This window comes from Hypoxylon fragiforme (assembly GCF_022984875.1).
Source record: "Hypoxylon fragiforme strain CBS 206.31 chromosome Unknown GGS25scaffold_7, whole genome shotgun sequence".
NCBI lineage: Eukaryota > Fungi > Ascomycota > Sordariomycetes > Xylariales > Hypoxylaceae > Hypoxylon > Hypoxylon fragiforme.
The window spans coordinates 1934287-1949232 of NW_026054762.1; the positions used below are offsets into that span (position 1 = coordinate 1934287).

General features: G+C 47.5%; 4 protein-coding genes across 4 annotated transcripts; 3 read left to right on the forward strand and 1 right to left on the reverse strand.

Annotated features, from left to right (window-relative positions):
* Positions 1 to 683: 683 nt before the first annotated feature.
* On the forward strand, positions 684 to 3026 carry GGS25DRAFT_499766 (heterokaryon incompatibility protein-domain-containing protein). Its single transcript, XM_049261810.1, has 2 exons — positions 684 to 802; positions 855 to 3026. The coding sequence occupies exons 1-2, from the start codon at positions 778 to 780 to the stop codon at positions 2711 to 2713; spliced, it is 1884 nt and encodes a 627-aa protein (XP_049114813.1). The 5' UTR covers positions 684 to 777; the 3' UTR covers positions 2714 to 3026.
* Positions 3027 to 4936: 1910 nt separating this feature from the next.
* Positions 4937 to 7276, forward strand: GGS25DRAFT_499768 (uncharacterized protein). The gene has a single exon (XM_049261811.1). It carries the CDS (start codon positions 5582 to 5584, stop codon positions 6533 to 6535), a length of 954 nt encoding a protein of 317 aa, XP_049114814.1. The 5' UTR covers positions 4937 to 5581; the 3' UTR covers positions 6536 to 7276.
* Positions 7277 to 8376: 1100 nt separating this feature from the next.
* On the forward strand, positions 8377 to 10809 carry GGS25DRAFT_375607 (uncharacterized protein). The gene has a single exon (XM_049258225.1). The coding sequence runs from the start codon at positions 8531 to 8533 to the stop codon at positions 10778 to 10780; it is 2250 nt and encodes a 749-aa protein (XP_049114815.1). The 5' UTR covers positions 8377 to 8530; the 3' UTR covers positions 10781 to 10809.
* A 1081-nt stretch (positions 10810 to 11890) lies between these two features.
* On the reverse strand, positions 11891 to 13643 carry GGS25DRAFT_523820 (uncharacterized protein; the record flags this gene model as incomplete). The annotated part of the gene is made up of 2 exons (XM_049264493.1): positions 11891 to 13495; positions 13584 to 13643. 2 exons carry the CDS (start codon positions 13641 to 13643, stop codon positions 11891 to 11893), a joined length of 1665 nt encoding a protein of 554 aa, XP_049114816.1.
* Between the last annotated feature and the right edge of the window lie 1303 nt (positions 13644 to 14946).

A 14946-nucleotide genomic window follows, 5' to 3' on the forward strand; every position in this document is an offset into this window, starting at 1 on the left:
GAAGGTCATCATTTTCTAGTAATGAATTCCAGGAAGTAGGTTTCAAACTTAATAGAGAAATCACGAAGAAAAAGTAGCATGGTAGGAATAGCCTCTTAGCATTTGCCCTTCTACTCTCCTTCAAGGGTGTGGATAGGGGCGTGATAGGGGTATTTTGGTTACGGAATAAAAGAGTTGTTGTCATACCCTTGGTTCCGTCTTGAGTATTGCTATAGAATCATCAAGACGCCCAAGGTCCAATTTAGTAATTTTCTTGGAGTACTAGTAGTACCCCTTTCAAAGATGATCTTTTACTTCTACAATACACTTTTTTTATCCACTTTTTTCTATCGTGAACGACGTCCTTAGTCAATATGGCTCCTGTGGCTTTAAGACTTGATTGCTAATGTTTTGAGACGGTTAGTGTGTTGCTGCCTTCCCGCAGAACAAAGCCTTGATCATTCTTGGTGCCATACTCGCGACCCAACGACATCTGAGCCTATCACTGGAGTCCACATCAGAATGCGCTGGTTATGGGCAAACGCCTTGATGCAGATCGCTGAGTGACGGCGCCTATATCCGCTATCCTGGCGAAGAGCACCGCCACGGTGAAGGGGCTGTGACTTCTTGTTGTGCTATTGGACACCCCATCTTGAGAAGCTTGGCATCACTCTGAGCAGGACTGATTATTTCCAATATGCAAAGATATTTAATTTGTGTTCGTCATTCTACCTGGATGGCTGGATATGATTTCCATGTCATCTGAATTGCATGTAATATTACACATGTTCCACGTATATGCGCGGCTTTGGAATTTATGTGCCTAGGTAAGTAGCGAGACGGAGGTGAATTCGTAGCAATGCTAATATACCTACATAGTGGCCATCTATTAGGAGTCTCCAAAATGGAATATAGATTCTTCAAATTTCCAATTCTTTCAAGTCAAGGATTAGTCATTCGTGGCCAATTGGAGCTACTAGAGACTAGGGCACTTTGGCGGCGGCGTTATTGGGAAGACTCGTCTGATAATGATAGTGATGAACTCTTACTAGGGCCCCAAGACCAACCACCTAAGCTCAGCTCGCCTTTTAAACCCTCTGGATCGGCGGGTTTCTTGGACTACGAACAAGTAGAACGATGGCTCTCAACTTGCGAAACAGAGAGCCATATACAATGTATAGCCCCAAAGTATTGGCAGCAGGGGCCTTCGAAGTTGATTGATTGCGAGACGCTGAGGCTCGTGGAGGCCGATCCATCATATCCCTACTTCGCCCTTAGTTATGTTTGGGGCCAACAGCACCATAAAAAGTCTAGTAGCTATCATAACGAGTCGAGGGGCCTCGCAGACTTGCCGGCAACTATCCGAGATGCAGTTGAAGTTACTCGCAAACTGGGCTATCGATACCTTTGGGTGGATCGGTATTGCATCGATCAGAATGATCCGGCTGAGAAGCACAGGCAAATCAAAGAGATGGGACAAATCTATCATAACGCGTCCTTGACAATCATAGCAGCAGCTGGGTTCGACCCTGATCACGGCCTATTAGGAGTGTCTAAGAAACGCAAGGGGTCGCTTCATATTAAGACTACATCCTATGAGGGCTTTAAAGAGCTAATTCAAAAGATTCGCGGGAGTGTTTGGATGGCTAGGGCCTGGACATACCAAGAGGCACTTTTGTCCAGGCGTCGGCTAATCTTCACAAACACGAATGCATATTTCGACTGCCAGAAGCTCGGCCGAGCAGACTCGTATGACGGTGACTCATCTGGTGATGACTTAGATAGTGTCACATATGAAACTATCACGTCCAAATCAATGTTCCACAGGGAAGAGTTTGGATCTCGTCCCGATGACGTATTTGATCATATATCAGAGTACTCGCGAAGGAAACTCACATACGAACAGGACTATCTTGACGGGTTTCTAGGTATCCTCGGCTATCTGACCCAGGCACACCAAACTGTTCATCACATATTCAGGGTACCAATATTACCCCCGGTGAAAGTCGACCTTATAAAACGCACGATTAGCTATGACAATATAAGCTATGATTGCCAATTTATGAATGGAATGAACTGGAAAGTAGAAACTGGGAGGCGTCGCCGAGCAGAAGAATTTCCCAGTTGGTCTTGGGTTGGCTGGTCCGGTTCGGTTACGTGGGCCAACAAGGATATATCCAAGCAGATGCTATCGAACCCCAAGGTCTGGGTAGAGAACAATGCAGGAGAGGTGTTATCGCTACAAAGTTTTTACGAGCCATTAGGTTCTTCACATCTGGAAGATTACCGCCTTTTCAAGGTTATTCATATCGAAGCGGAGGTGTTTGAAGTCAAAGTAGTTTTTCTTCGCGAAAAGCTGCATGGTATGTACGCATTCTATTCCCCTGAGCTCTATATTGAACAACAGATCGTGGGAATCGGGCATTGGGTGACCTGGGATGCTCAAGGAGACCGGTCCGTATATGCGAAATTGTATCCATTTGAAGACCTGGGGGAGGATCCCTCCAGAAACATTATTTCTCAAACCCAGAACTTCAAAATACTGATATTAGCAACATATCATTCAGCCGACACGCAAGGAAAACTACTGCGAGAGATCAAAGACGGGTATGAAGTAGTGGGGCACGTATCTCTTAAAAGATACTACGGCCTATTTCTACGCGACATTCCAGAGAGGCTCGAGAGAATCGTTTTAATACCACACATGGTACGAGAACGTGTTCGCCTATTGTAAATACACGAAAAGATAAATTAGCAACATTGAGATTATGAAATAACCTTGACAATCGTTAGATTCAACCACCGCATCCAGTTTTAGTAGGCAGTGAGAGGAGTCATCCCATTCTACGGGTATCAAGTGACATAGGGGGCCTTTGCGATGCTGTGGGCAGCATATGAAGTCACTCGCCACGAATTATATGATCTTTTATCCGTGGCCTATCAATCAATCAACCAATCATCTTGTAAGCCAGCTACCTAAGCAGTTTCTTTGTTCATTCCTTGGCATCAAGTACGCAGACTTGGAGAAAGGAAAGCCAATATCTATGGGACATAATACAAGGTGTTCTGCTTAGGAGCTGACATGTCTATTTAGGGTTGGCATGGTTCCTTCTCCTCGGAAATATCTATCTAGACATGCATGAATCGGAGACCTAGGGTATCATGACGAGATACCAGATTTGGCAGGTCGGCGATGGGGTTGTATTGTACCTAAGTGATTTGTCGCGGGGGTCATCGGGGAGGGGGTTTAAAGAACTTTTGAAAGTTTACAAGTAACAAATTATATATACCTAGTTATGTATTCAATGTTTTCATCCCTATCTCAATGTGACGTACATAGGTACATACAACTTGATGCTCCTTAATAAATCCTAAACATATTCATGCAGGTAACTACTCTAGTTGAGGATTTGAGCTGGTGATGTATCTGTAGTAGGTTCCAAGTTGCAAGTCAACCCCGACTTATGGATGTACAATACATATATTACATAGCGCATTTCGTCATTTCAAGGTTTCCCGTTTCCCGGGAACGCAGCATTGGATCTTGGTAACCAGGCACTTTATTAGTTTAGGTGCTCTCGGCGAGCTAGGCGTTTCCTGCGGGCGGGCGTCGATCACGCCTGGTCAAGCCCGCGCGCTAAGATGGCAAGTTACCTGCTAGGTTGGGTTGGGTGTGGTTTTCTGTTCGGGCCGGTACTACTAGCCTGGCGCGCATGACCTAACCTACATCTACATAATACTACCTATCTATGTAAGATCCATTACGATCGATACCCGTGGCCTGGGACATAAAAGTAGGCATGTTGTGATGATGTTGTATTGTGGTAGTATTTATGGATGATATGATATGTTAAGATGTTAATGATGCTTACTTGCTTCGAGGGATGGAAAATAAAGAGTGTTTACTAACATTGAAATACTTGAATACGGTATGGTAGAAGACATTCATCGGAGATAAGTAGTAGCATGCCTACTAGGTCCTTATCCTATGTAGATAGATATATAAACGGTATTATGTATGTACCTATTAACTATTGGCTACAATCAAATACTATGCACTGTACGACGTACAATACATAACTAGAGTTTGGAGATAATGTTAATTGCGGCAGTGCTCCTTTAACATTATAAACTGGAGGCTTTAGTTATCCCGGGGCTTACCAAGTAACTATTCCTCACCCCACAATAAAATACCAGCAGGACGGGTGTAGGTACCTAGCGGCACCACTCATATCCATGCATCGGCTGCACGGTCCCTATTGGTCAGCTTCGGTTCAAAAGTTCCAACAAGTTCTAATAAGCGGGGAGCCCGCAAATTAACCTGCCAGGCTACTTACATGCAACGGTAGGTACGAAATAAATCGGTGCTGTCGGGGTCCTAGCTAGGTCCTAGCCATCCTTCTAGCGTCATCTAAAAGTTCTTGGTTGCCTAAAGAGGTAACGTTAAAGATTGGAGGATATTACCAGACGTTGAGCTGCTGAAACCGTACGAGTGCGGTTTCCTTATTGAATACAGGGCTAGCACTGCTGCTGTGGCACTTACAAATTCATTCAAATGATCTGATTTTTTGTAAAAACTTTCTCAACCTTGGAAGTTCAATGTTCCTACTAACCTACATGTTTCAACATTGAGTATAATACCATTGAATATATAACTTCAATGGGATATATGCACTCTTTTTATCAAGTAACTAACTACCTGCTTTGGCTACTTTTGATAGCTGTCTCGTCGGTTGGAACCTTCGGACGAGAACCCCAGAGCTTCTCCAAGGATGTGCAACCAATGGCACCGAATTAGTGTCGATCGCTTATACCAAGCACCATAGCTAGGCCCAAGGGTGTGGTCCGTTTCGTTACCGGTTAGGGAGATCTGGGAGAGGAGCTGTGGGAGCCCTTCGCCACCCCACTGCAGCTGTACCTTATTCCATTACTACTGTATTTTTTCCATTTTTTCCATTTTCAAATGTTCCATTTTGATGCTACATACGTACCTACATAGTAGCATACATAGTAGCAGGCAGATTTCCTCGTCTAAGCCTGCCGTTCTCGGCGCCTACCTATCACTTTCCCACGCTTTGTTCATCACTGTCTTACGCAACCCCTGATTTCCATTCCTTTCCTTCTCTTCCCTCCTAAATTACATTCGTTTGCTAGGCAGTGCCCCTCCGCCTATTATTTCATACGTTTTGTGAAGGAAAATCCTCATCTTCCAGCCGTATGTCCAACTCATACTATTGGAGACAATAGAGAAAGCATAGAGCGAAGACAAAAAAAAGAGAAGAGTGCCTATCGTATCAAGCCTATCTGCCTAGGTACATGGTAGGTGGGCAGGCATGTACCAAGGGGTTCGGCCACGAGTTAGACACGTCGTGGCGTTTGCTTGGGTCTTACATTAGCGCGGGAACCGGCTGGTTGGTAAACCAGCCTTGGCTTCGACAAATCGTGTGTTTTACGTGGCACAGCTTACAGCACCTTGCTTACCTGGACTCGTTGGGGTCTTATTCTCAGTCTATTGTATCTTACTAAATCCTGGGGATCCCGACCTGGTGGTGTTCGTTCGCTCGTCCCTCTTCTTTTCTCTGGATCGACTCGTTCGACCAAAATGTTTGAGCATTTTGGCCTTAACCAGAGGACTAGATTGGACACTTCATTGGACGATGATGATGATCCGCCGTCATCTCCGAAGACCAATTCATGCCGAACTACTTCGGTGTCGCCCACGACATCGCCAGCGGCCTTACACATTGCGGATGGCAGCCATATGGGAGATCTCGTTCGTAAGATGAGCAAACAGACGTTTATACGAGATTCACTCAATGCACAACTCAGCCTGTCGTCAGTGCCTATGGAGCCCGACGTAGAAACACAGGGCTCAACCAACCAAACTCTACCACAAATGCGGACATCGTCATGTCCTGGGCCACAACTTGATGAACCTATTGCCGAAGCACACCTAAGCCAACCCGTCGAACCCATAGTCGAGAATCATCTGATACAAGAATCATGTCTACGACAACCGTCACAAAAATCTTACGCAATAATAGAAAACCCACTTGACAATTCGCCTATTTTCAATTCTGTTCCAAGGGCTATCGAATGGGGCAAATCCCAAGGGAAATCCGAAACACACCTTGGCGGCCCAGCAAAACCCCGTGCGCTGGATTTAATGACGAACATGATCGAGAACGGGATACAATGCAACATACATGCTGCAGGGCCCTCAACTGCTTCTATGCCGACGTCTCAACCACCCATCTCCGATAATTACGTGGACGCATTAGTATCCAAAGATGACGATCCTATGGATTTGGAGGTCGACATGGACTACTGTACTCAAGACGGCGAGGCAGCCCCAAGCGAAGCTCTAACTTTGAGAGATGCAGGAGCTCCGGCAGGTATTAAGAAATTTGGCTTTCTGAAATATCGATCGTCCCTCGAGGCAGCCTCGCGAAGTAATAATATGAAGAAGAATGTACCGAGGATGCGCAGGAGGGTGAAAACGACAAAACGACCGAACTCCGAGGTGCCTTCGAATTCAAATTCGACGGCTGTATAAGTTCTAACTACGAGAACATAAAGCTATTGCTTCTTTCCTTTCTTCTTTTCTCTTCTCTTCACTTTTTTTTTTCTTCTTATCGTGTTTGCACGAAATTCTTTGTTTGGTTAAGACCTTTGTCACATATACCCATGAGCGAGCGGCAGGCGTTTTGTTTTTCGTATCACTAACTGGTCATGACAATGCTGGGAATTGCATCGCGTCAGGTCACTGAGATTTTTAGGGGTATTTTTGGACGACGTATATACCCTGTGTATCTACTCACAGTGCGCTGACAGCATTTGACTTGGCGTTATAGGAACGGAACGGGTGCATTGAAGATCCAGAATATTTCTAAACGTGCATGCAGGACAAGGGATGAATGGGGTTCGGGAGCTCGGGAAGATTCAACTGATAGATAGGAAATACGATATTTAGAGTCATTTGGGATGGATGGCTCGGATAGTCGTCGCATCTCACTCATACGCGAGGGGTTTCTCACCACTGCGTGAGGTATGTCGATGACTAATATGCCAGGCGGCCACCATGTGCGTTAGCTAGGAGGCGCTTCATATTACTATTGAAAATCATAGCTCCAAAGGAGCATTTCTTCTGATTCTGAGGAAAGCTCATTTTTGGGCCTGGCTCCGAGTAGCTATCCAGTCAAGCTTTTAACAAAGCCGTTCTCACTAGTGAATTTTTGCATTGTTTCCGGAAATGTGCTCATACATGAGACATCGATGAGGTGATGTAAATTCGGCCTTTGTCTTTCGAGAATGTCTTCTACCTGAAATTCAATGGTATGGATAGATGTAACAAAGGCAGTGGTACCTGACGGAGCTTTGCTAATACGTTAAATACAAGCAGTTACCACGCGACAGGTAAATGTCACTACATGATTTGAATGGGATAGATACAAGGTCTCAAGTACCTATCTAGTCTGGATGGGTATCGTAGTGGATAAATATGATTGCTTCACATGTTGGAAGGTAAATGGACCTTTCCTGAAGAGATATAATCGTTGACGCCCTTGGTTTTCTAAACTACTCCTACCTATTACCTACTACCTACGTGCGTAGCTAGGGAGGCAAGTACTTACCTAGGGATTGTGCATGCGAGTGTAGAACTCCATATCTACATATTCCTTCGATAATTAGTACCACATTGAACCTCATGCCCATGGTAAACAACGTCTATCAACAGACAAGTCTATGGATTATCGGTATTTTCCGGTCGGCGCCAAGTTTAGAAATAATTAATTATGTAGACATTACCTAGAGGTAGTTTTGATGATGCAACTTAGTCCCCCCCCCCCTTCTTCTCACCGTCTCTCTCCCAGGAGATGAGTTTGCATTCCAATGACTCTTTGTCTACATCCCCACCCCACCGAAGCTTGTGCGCCGATGGACTGATAACTTCATTATATTTATTCATCGATCAACAACGGCCATGGTTACTTTCTTTGACCTCTCTCTTTGTCATTATCATCGACGTGGATGGGTCAATATGGCGCATGGTAAACCTCGAGTGGATAGACTCGTTAGGACCCCCCGGAAGGTGTGTGGGGAGGACATATTGCAAGATGTTGTTCATCTTTAAAGGACCATCCCCCAGTGGAATGAGTTACCTCAAGTTTAGACTCGCTTGATGCTTCATACACATTCCTCCGTACACCATAGCTATTTCTTCACTCGTTGCTACGGCTATCTGTTATGATCAACTTCTAGCCTTGTCAGCAGCCTCGCCGTGGCTTATATTGCTCTCATACCTGCTGTTGCCGTAGCAGACTTCGCATGTTTTGTTGACTTTACATATGTCTAGACACAAGGACCTCGGCTGAGCCTTCATATTCTCTCTTTGGTAGATTCTTTTTTTTCTACCTCGTTTTTTCTTTTCTTTCCTAACCTCCCCCCCAAGCTCCAAAAGAACATTTTGGCACTACTGAAAAAGAAAAAAAAGTTTCTTGAGTGAATACGCAAGCTGGAATTGCTTTCCCCTCCTCCCTCCTTCGAAGCCATGGCCTTCACGGCAGTGCACTACCCGACAGACAAAGATCAGGGCCAACTCCCTTATTGGCCCGACGGCGAGGAGCTAGGGGTGGCAAGCGATAATTTCTTTGACCAATTCGTCACCTTTGACACCACAGACCCCGCGCTGTTGGGTGGCGGCGAGCTACTCGATGACCCCCCTAGCCCATCCATCCTGCTCGATTCTCTCAATGGCAGTGTTACCAACTCCTCGTCCCATGATCTGGACACGCAGTCTGGGTCGTCACAATCTGAAGTGACAGCTACGACTGCTGCTTCACTGGATATAGCTACTTTCTTTCCGTCTCAAGCTCCGACTTCAGACCAAAGTAAGTCTGTTCCGGTAGAGCTCACCGTTCCCCTAATAGCAGACCCTGTCCTGAGTGGCGGCTCGATCTCGGATTCGGAACTACTTCGCTTAGAAGGGATATCTTTGAAATCACCAAAATTAAACGCCACGGCCCCGTCAAGCCCACCCTTTCAAAGCACAGCATCCCCGAGTCCCCGCAAGCACAATCGTGTTCTAGACTCCATCTATGCCACCATCCGCCGGGCCACACATCGGTCAAAGCCGAACAAATCATCTCAAGGCCTTACCCGAGCAGTGACCAACGGGTCGGCATCGTTGGCAGATTTGTTCAAGCGAGAAGAAGCAAGCACATGTCACGAGCTACCAGACAGCTTGAACATGACCGGGTTCCCGGACATCAAGTTGGAGGATGCGGGAGATTCCCTCAATCTCGAAGGCCTACCTCTGTCCCCGCCACTGACAGGCAAGATACCCTCTGACCAGCAGGGGAACGACATCTTGAATTTGATAAACGGAAATTTTGATGATCCGTTCTGCGATGACTTCCTGGCCTCGCCAGCGGTAATCCACCCTGCCATGGCGAAGGGCCACGAACTCAACCTCGACACCCCGATGGACACGCCCGCACTCACCGACGACCCGTTCTACACACATGGCCTAGGGTTAGTAGACTCGGCGAACGAACACGTGTATCGCTCGCAGCCGAAGCAGCGGAGCACCAGTTCGGCTGAGTGGCCGATGGAAGGGATTCTCACCAACGACAGCCACGCCAACGACGTTGACATCTGCTGGTCTGCATCCACGCCTCCCGGCTCAGGAGTGGCAGCGGGATATATGCCCGACGGAGGAAACCCGATGGCAGGACCCGGGTGGTGGGATACCCCGCGCCACCACCAGCACCAGCAACAGCCGAGCGGCCATCGCAACCATCGCAGCCAGACTGCCTACCCCCAGCACCATCAACAACAAAACCAAAACCATCACCAGCACCACAGCGACCTACCCTACGACTACCCACACCCACACCCACCCCCCCATCCCCACCACAGCGGCAGCGGAAGCAGCAGCGGAAGCAGCAACCCCGACCTCACCGGCCTCATGATCCACATGCCCCAACCCCGCACGCCCCAAGCCGCCGTGCTGAGCTCAAGCAACAGCATCGACGACCCGGGGTACTACGGCCCCCCTGCACCCCCCAACCCAACCCCGCGCCACGCGTCGTCGTCGTCGTCGCTGTCGCGCCAGTACCACAGAACGCCGCACACAGACCACCACCACCGCCGCCACCGCCCGCGCGCCCCGTCGTCGGGCGCGCGGCACTACGGCGCGCCCATGAGCTCGCCGCGGAAGATTTCGGCGTCGTCGTCGGCGTCGTCGGCGTCTGCCGCGGGAAACGCACCGGCGCCTGGCGCGGGCGCGATGTGCTACGCGCTGCGCGAAGAGAGCGCTTCGCCGTCGCCGATGGGGATCGGGGTGGGGATCGGGATGTCTTTCCCCTCCACCCCCGGCCCGGCCGGCAACAACAACAACGACGTCGGGCGGCCGCGGCACCGGGCCTCGTCGTCGTCTCTCGCGGTGCGGAAGCGGCGGTCGTGGAGTCGGCGGGGCGAGCAACAGCAACAGCAGCAACAACAGCAACAGTCGCCAATGGGCAAAGGTGTTTCGCGGGCGACGAGCTACGAGAACATGCTCGGGGGCGGGGGCGGGGGTTTCGCGATCGAGTTCTGCAACTACACGCCGAGCGACAAGAAGGTGCTGATGAACGGGGTGGCGCCGAGCGGGTCGAGCAAGACGAAGGCGAGGCGGGAGAGGGAGGCGATGGAGCACAAGCGCAAGATGAGCGAGGCGTACATGCAGGCGATCCGCGCGGCGGGCGGGGACGTGGAGAAGTTGAGGCAGAATGGGTTTTTTGGGGGTGGGGGGGAGTGATAATGGCAGGGAGGGAGGGGGAATAAAATAGAGAGAGGGATAAAGGGAGAGATTGAGGGGGAGAGGGGAAAAGCAATGGGGAGATTAAATGGATGAGGCTGGGAAGCAAGGGGGGGGAGGGGTGAGAGGAGGAGAGATATATCGTTGTCTGCCTAGGTATCTGTCTGTCTCCTGTCGTGTCTAGTATCTATTACCCTACTCTTACTTACTTACCGATCTACTTAACTATCTAATAAGTCGGAAATTAATACACCCAACGAGGGGGGTGAGCAAACGAGGGAGAGGGGGCCGGCGAATTCCTGGCTGGCTGGTTCCCAGAAGGACGAGGGCGTTGATGCAGGCGCACTCGATGGTAACTACTTACCCTGGTATGGGCTTTCCTCTGACTGGTTTGGCTTGGGCTATCATCGTGTATTGATAATAATCAATGGCATTGTACCTATTGTATTTGATCTTTTGATGTGCGTGTGTGTGTGTACCTGAACATGTTTGTGGAAAAGTCGATGCTCTGAGACGTCGCAAAAAAGGGAATAGTTACAAGTTAAATTGATGGGGTTTGAAGTTTCGTAGAACTAGTTTCCTATATATACCAATTGAAGGTGTGTTGCTCTAGCCTCAATGTTTTTGATTTATAATGGGGGGTTTGTGATCTCAAGGGGGAAGAGAAAAAAAAAAAAGAAGAACTCGAACATCTGTCATCTAATAAATTTTCTACACCGGATGTAGAGACCACAAATCATCTACGGGAGGTGGGGCATGTTGTTTGATTCTATATAGACGTAAGTTGATGTAAGTCGACCTGTAGACGTGAAGGGATTCATACTTACCTATCTAGTAAATAGTAAATAGTAAATACCTTCAAGGTTGGATAATACGTTAACAACTTGGATATAAACCCGATAGCTGTTTTCCTAGCGGGTCGATATTTAGTATTAATACGTCCAAGAGATAAGCAGGGTGCTTTAAGTACTGGGTAGATGAACTTACTAGCTTCTCAGGTTGACAGTGTTTAACGATGATGGTAAGACCTATGGCCTTTGAATATCATCATTGTTCATATGGAAAGTAACGAAGATCTGGTTGATAGTTGCCTGGGTATTGTAGGTGTGTTCAAGAAATCGCTACGTGCATATCTACATCTTGGGCTAGGTGGGGGGGAGTAGAAGGGAGATACAGCGTAATAAACTGCAAGTAATCGCTGCGTGGCTTCGGGCTGGAGGCAAGCCACTGTCCAATAACTGCAGCGATTTCACTAAAGTCGCGCTGGGTCTCTCGAGTATGGAGATGGTGCAGGAGTTGACCAAGGACTTGATATCTCATATCTCGTGCCGGGTGAGGATATGGGCAGTTTGGCCGGCGAGCCATGGCCCCAAAGAGCTGTGTCCAAATCCTATACCACTTTTTATGGCCGCACCCCCTGTCTTTGGTGATCTTGGGTAGTTTATCCACTGGAATGCCCCCTGTTGGCCTACACATTGCGTGCTCCTTGAGTGAAGCGGAGTCTTCAAACGACTCCCAACAGGCCGTGCAGTGGTGCTGGCGGAGTTTGTGCTCTTTGTCCAGGTGCTGCCTCAGAGAGCTGATGTTCTTGAAGGTCTTGTTCATGCAAAAAATGTAGCGGGCTGGGTTACGCTTGTATAAAAGGCAAGCAAAGGGCTTGTTTTCGTTGATGCCATTCGCCAGCAAACAATCTTCGCAAGGTTTGGGATCTTCGTCAGAATATTCCTGTTGATGACCAACATGGCTAGAATGCTCTTGTTGCTGACCCGTATGAGAATGCTTTCTCTTTTTGGTAGGTTGTTTAGGATCATCGCTTTCAAATGGTGGGATGACTATAGGGGGTTGAGTGGTGAAGGGTAAGGTTAAACCACTTTGGTCTACCACCGCTAGGGGATCGACTATTGACAATTGGTGCGGGGCATTTGAAGACTGAGAAGCAATTAAGCCTTGCGGAGTTTTACTTGAGCTCTCATAGTATCCGACATATTGAGCCGCAAAAGGATTAAAGCTGTTCGGATCATGCGCGCCAGGATTATGTTCAAGTATATCAGTGTCCTTAGGGACACTAGACGTAAGTGCTTGGGGCTTAACGGTACCGTCATGGTTAGTGAACTCGATGGGGTAATGGGGCTCGAATAACCCAGTGCTATGAACGCCGTTGAAGTCATCTGTTTCTATGGGTGGTATATGAAGGCCTGTGATTTCAAAGTCGATTCCGAAGTCTTTGACGAATTCGCGGTCCTCGTCTGTCCACTCTAAGTCGAGGATAGGAATCTGACTGCAATCATCAAGGCCATCGGAATGAGAGCTACGAGGGGTATGTTCGCCATCCTCACAAGCATCATTAAAGACCTGAGTTGTGGGGTTAGGGAAATCAGGAAAGTCAGGGACGCCAGGGACACTGCGCGACTCTGGTTCGGCCTGGGACAATGATGCAGTTCTGCTTAGTCTTGGGTCGCCTCTCCGCAGAGCCTCTTTGTCTTCATTGTGATCTACCGGTATGCACTCAGACTGCGGAGCCGCATGGTCGATTGTGCCTCCACTCGCCCCCAATGGAGTCCCCAAGGGTGTATATAAGCTGTCAAGTCCTTCTCTGCTTTCCCTGCTTTCCCTGACATAGTCCGTATCGCAATAGTTGCACCTGTCGTGTCCACAACTTATACATTTTGGGTGTAGTTTTGAGGAAATTCCTCCACAGTAGTTGTTACAGTTGCACTAGGTTAATGGCGTTAGGACTGGTACATTGCTTCAAGTTTTCAAATCATTAACCGTTAGATAGTAGTGACCGTAGATATACACTTACACAATACCATATTATTTTCTGTTGGTGGTGGCAGCTCATCGCATCTGCTCTATCGGACATCACTTGACTTGTGAGGTATTCATGAACATCCATCTGACAATCATCTATAGGGCTACTTTTACATTTTTGATTAAATGGACACGGACCTGGGCGACCTTAAAACTACCATCAATGCCGATTCTTCTTGATATCTAATTGGCTTGCCAAATTGTAGAGTAGCTACTTGCCTTGCCCCGTTGCAGGGCCATCTTCATAAACGAATGCAGTTGATCAAAACTATGGTTAAAGGAAACGTTCTTACCATAGTTCGTGATCAAACCTTTGATCAAGGAGATGATAATCTGGGCTGTATGCGCATGCGTCTACGTGTTGAATGTGTCTCTAAGCACTATTCGTCCATTCGCAGGGAAACTGGATAATTATGGCTTACTTGCATGGTAGCTGCATACAGGACTTCATATAATCAATATCTTGATTATTTCGCCCCGACGGAGATGATGTCCTGGAGTTCGTGCCTAAAGATGGATCAGGCCAAGTATTATTTCAACCTATAGAAAGCGCCGTTGCAGGGTAAGATACAGAAAGTAAAAAATTCAATTGACCAAAAAGTGAGGCCAAAAAGGTGGATCAACAATAAGGACAATCCAAAAGTATGGTGTTTGGGCGGGCTGCCTCCCCCACCCCTGATCCTGGAACACTAAAGAGGTAACTAGCTAAGAGGAACGCTATCACGCGGGCCGTGTTCTATATTTGTAGACGTTGTATCATTGGCCAGAACTGAGATCCATCATGGATGGCATTGTGACACAATGCGACACTAGGTATGTAGGTAACTAGTATTAGTAGGTAGGTACTAGGTACTAGATATAAATTACCTACCTAGTAGGTACCTAGGTTACTGGTACACGTCCATTTGCCTACAACACAATACATAACCTCCAGTATATCGATGGATGTTACCTAGTACTAAGTAGAGAATCACTGGCACAGAATTTCCCTAGCAATTGCTAGATTATCCGTATCTAGGTAGTTATGTACTAGGTAGGTAGGTATAGAATAACTACGGAGTAGGTATGTGAGACATGAACAATGCGATTGTGCGCCCAACAAAGTACCTATTCAATGCGTAATGGTATATGATACAGTTCTGTTCAATATGAAATGTTCTAACCTAACTAATTATACACGCATATAGCTTGCATGCAGCGATCGAATATTCTCAAAACATCATCTCCATTCGCACGCTTCAACAGTAAAAGCTCATCCCCTATATCTTATCTTCGAAAATGCCCAGCAAATCTATTCTCACTAAGCCATGTGCCGTGTGCGCTAGAAGAATCCCATACGGTGCGAAATTCCCATG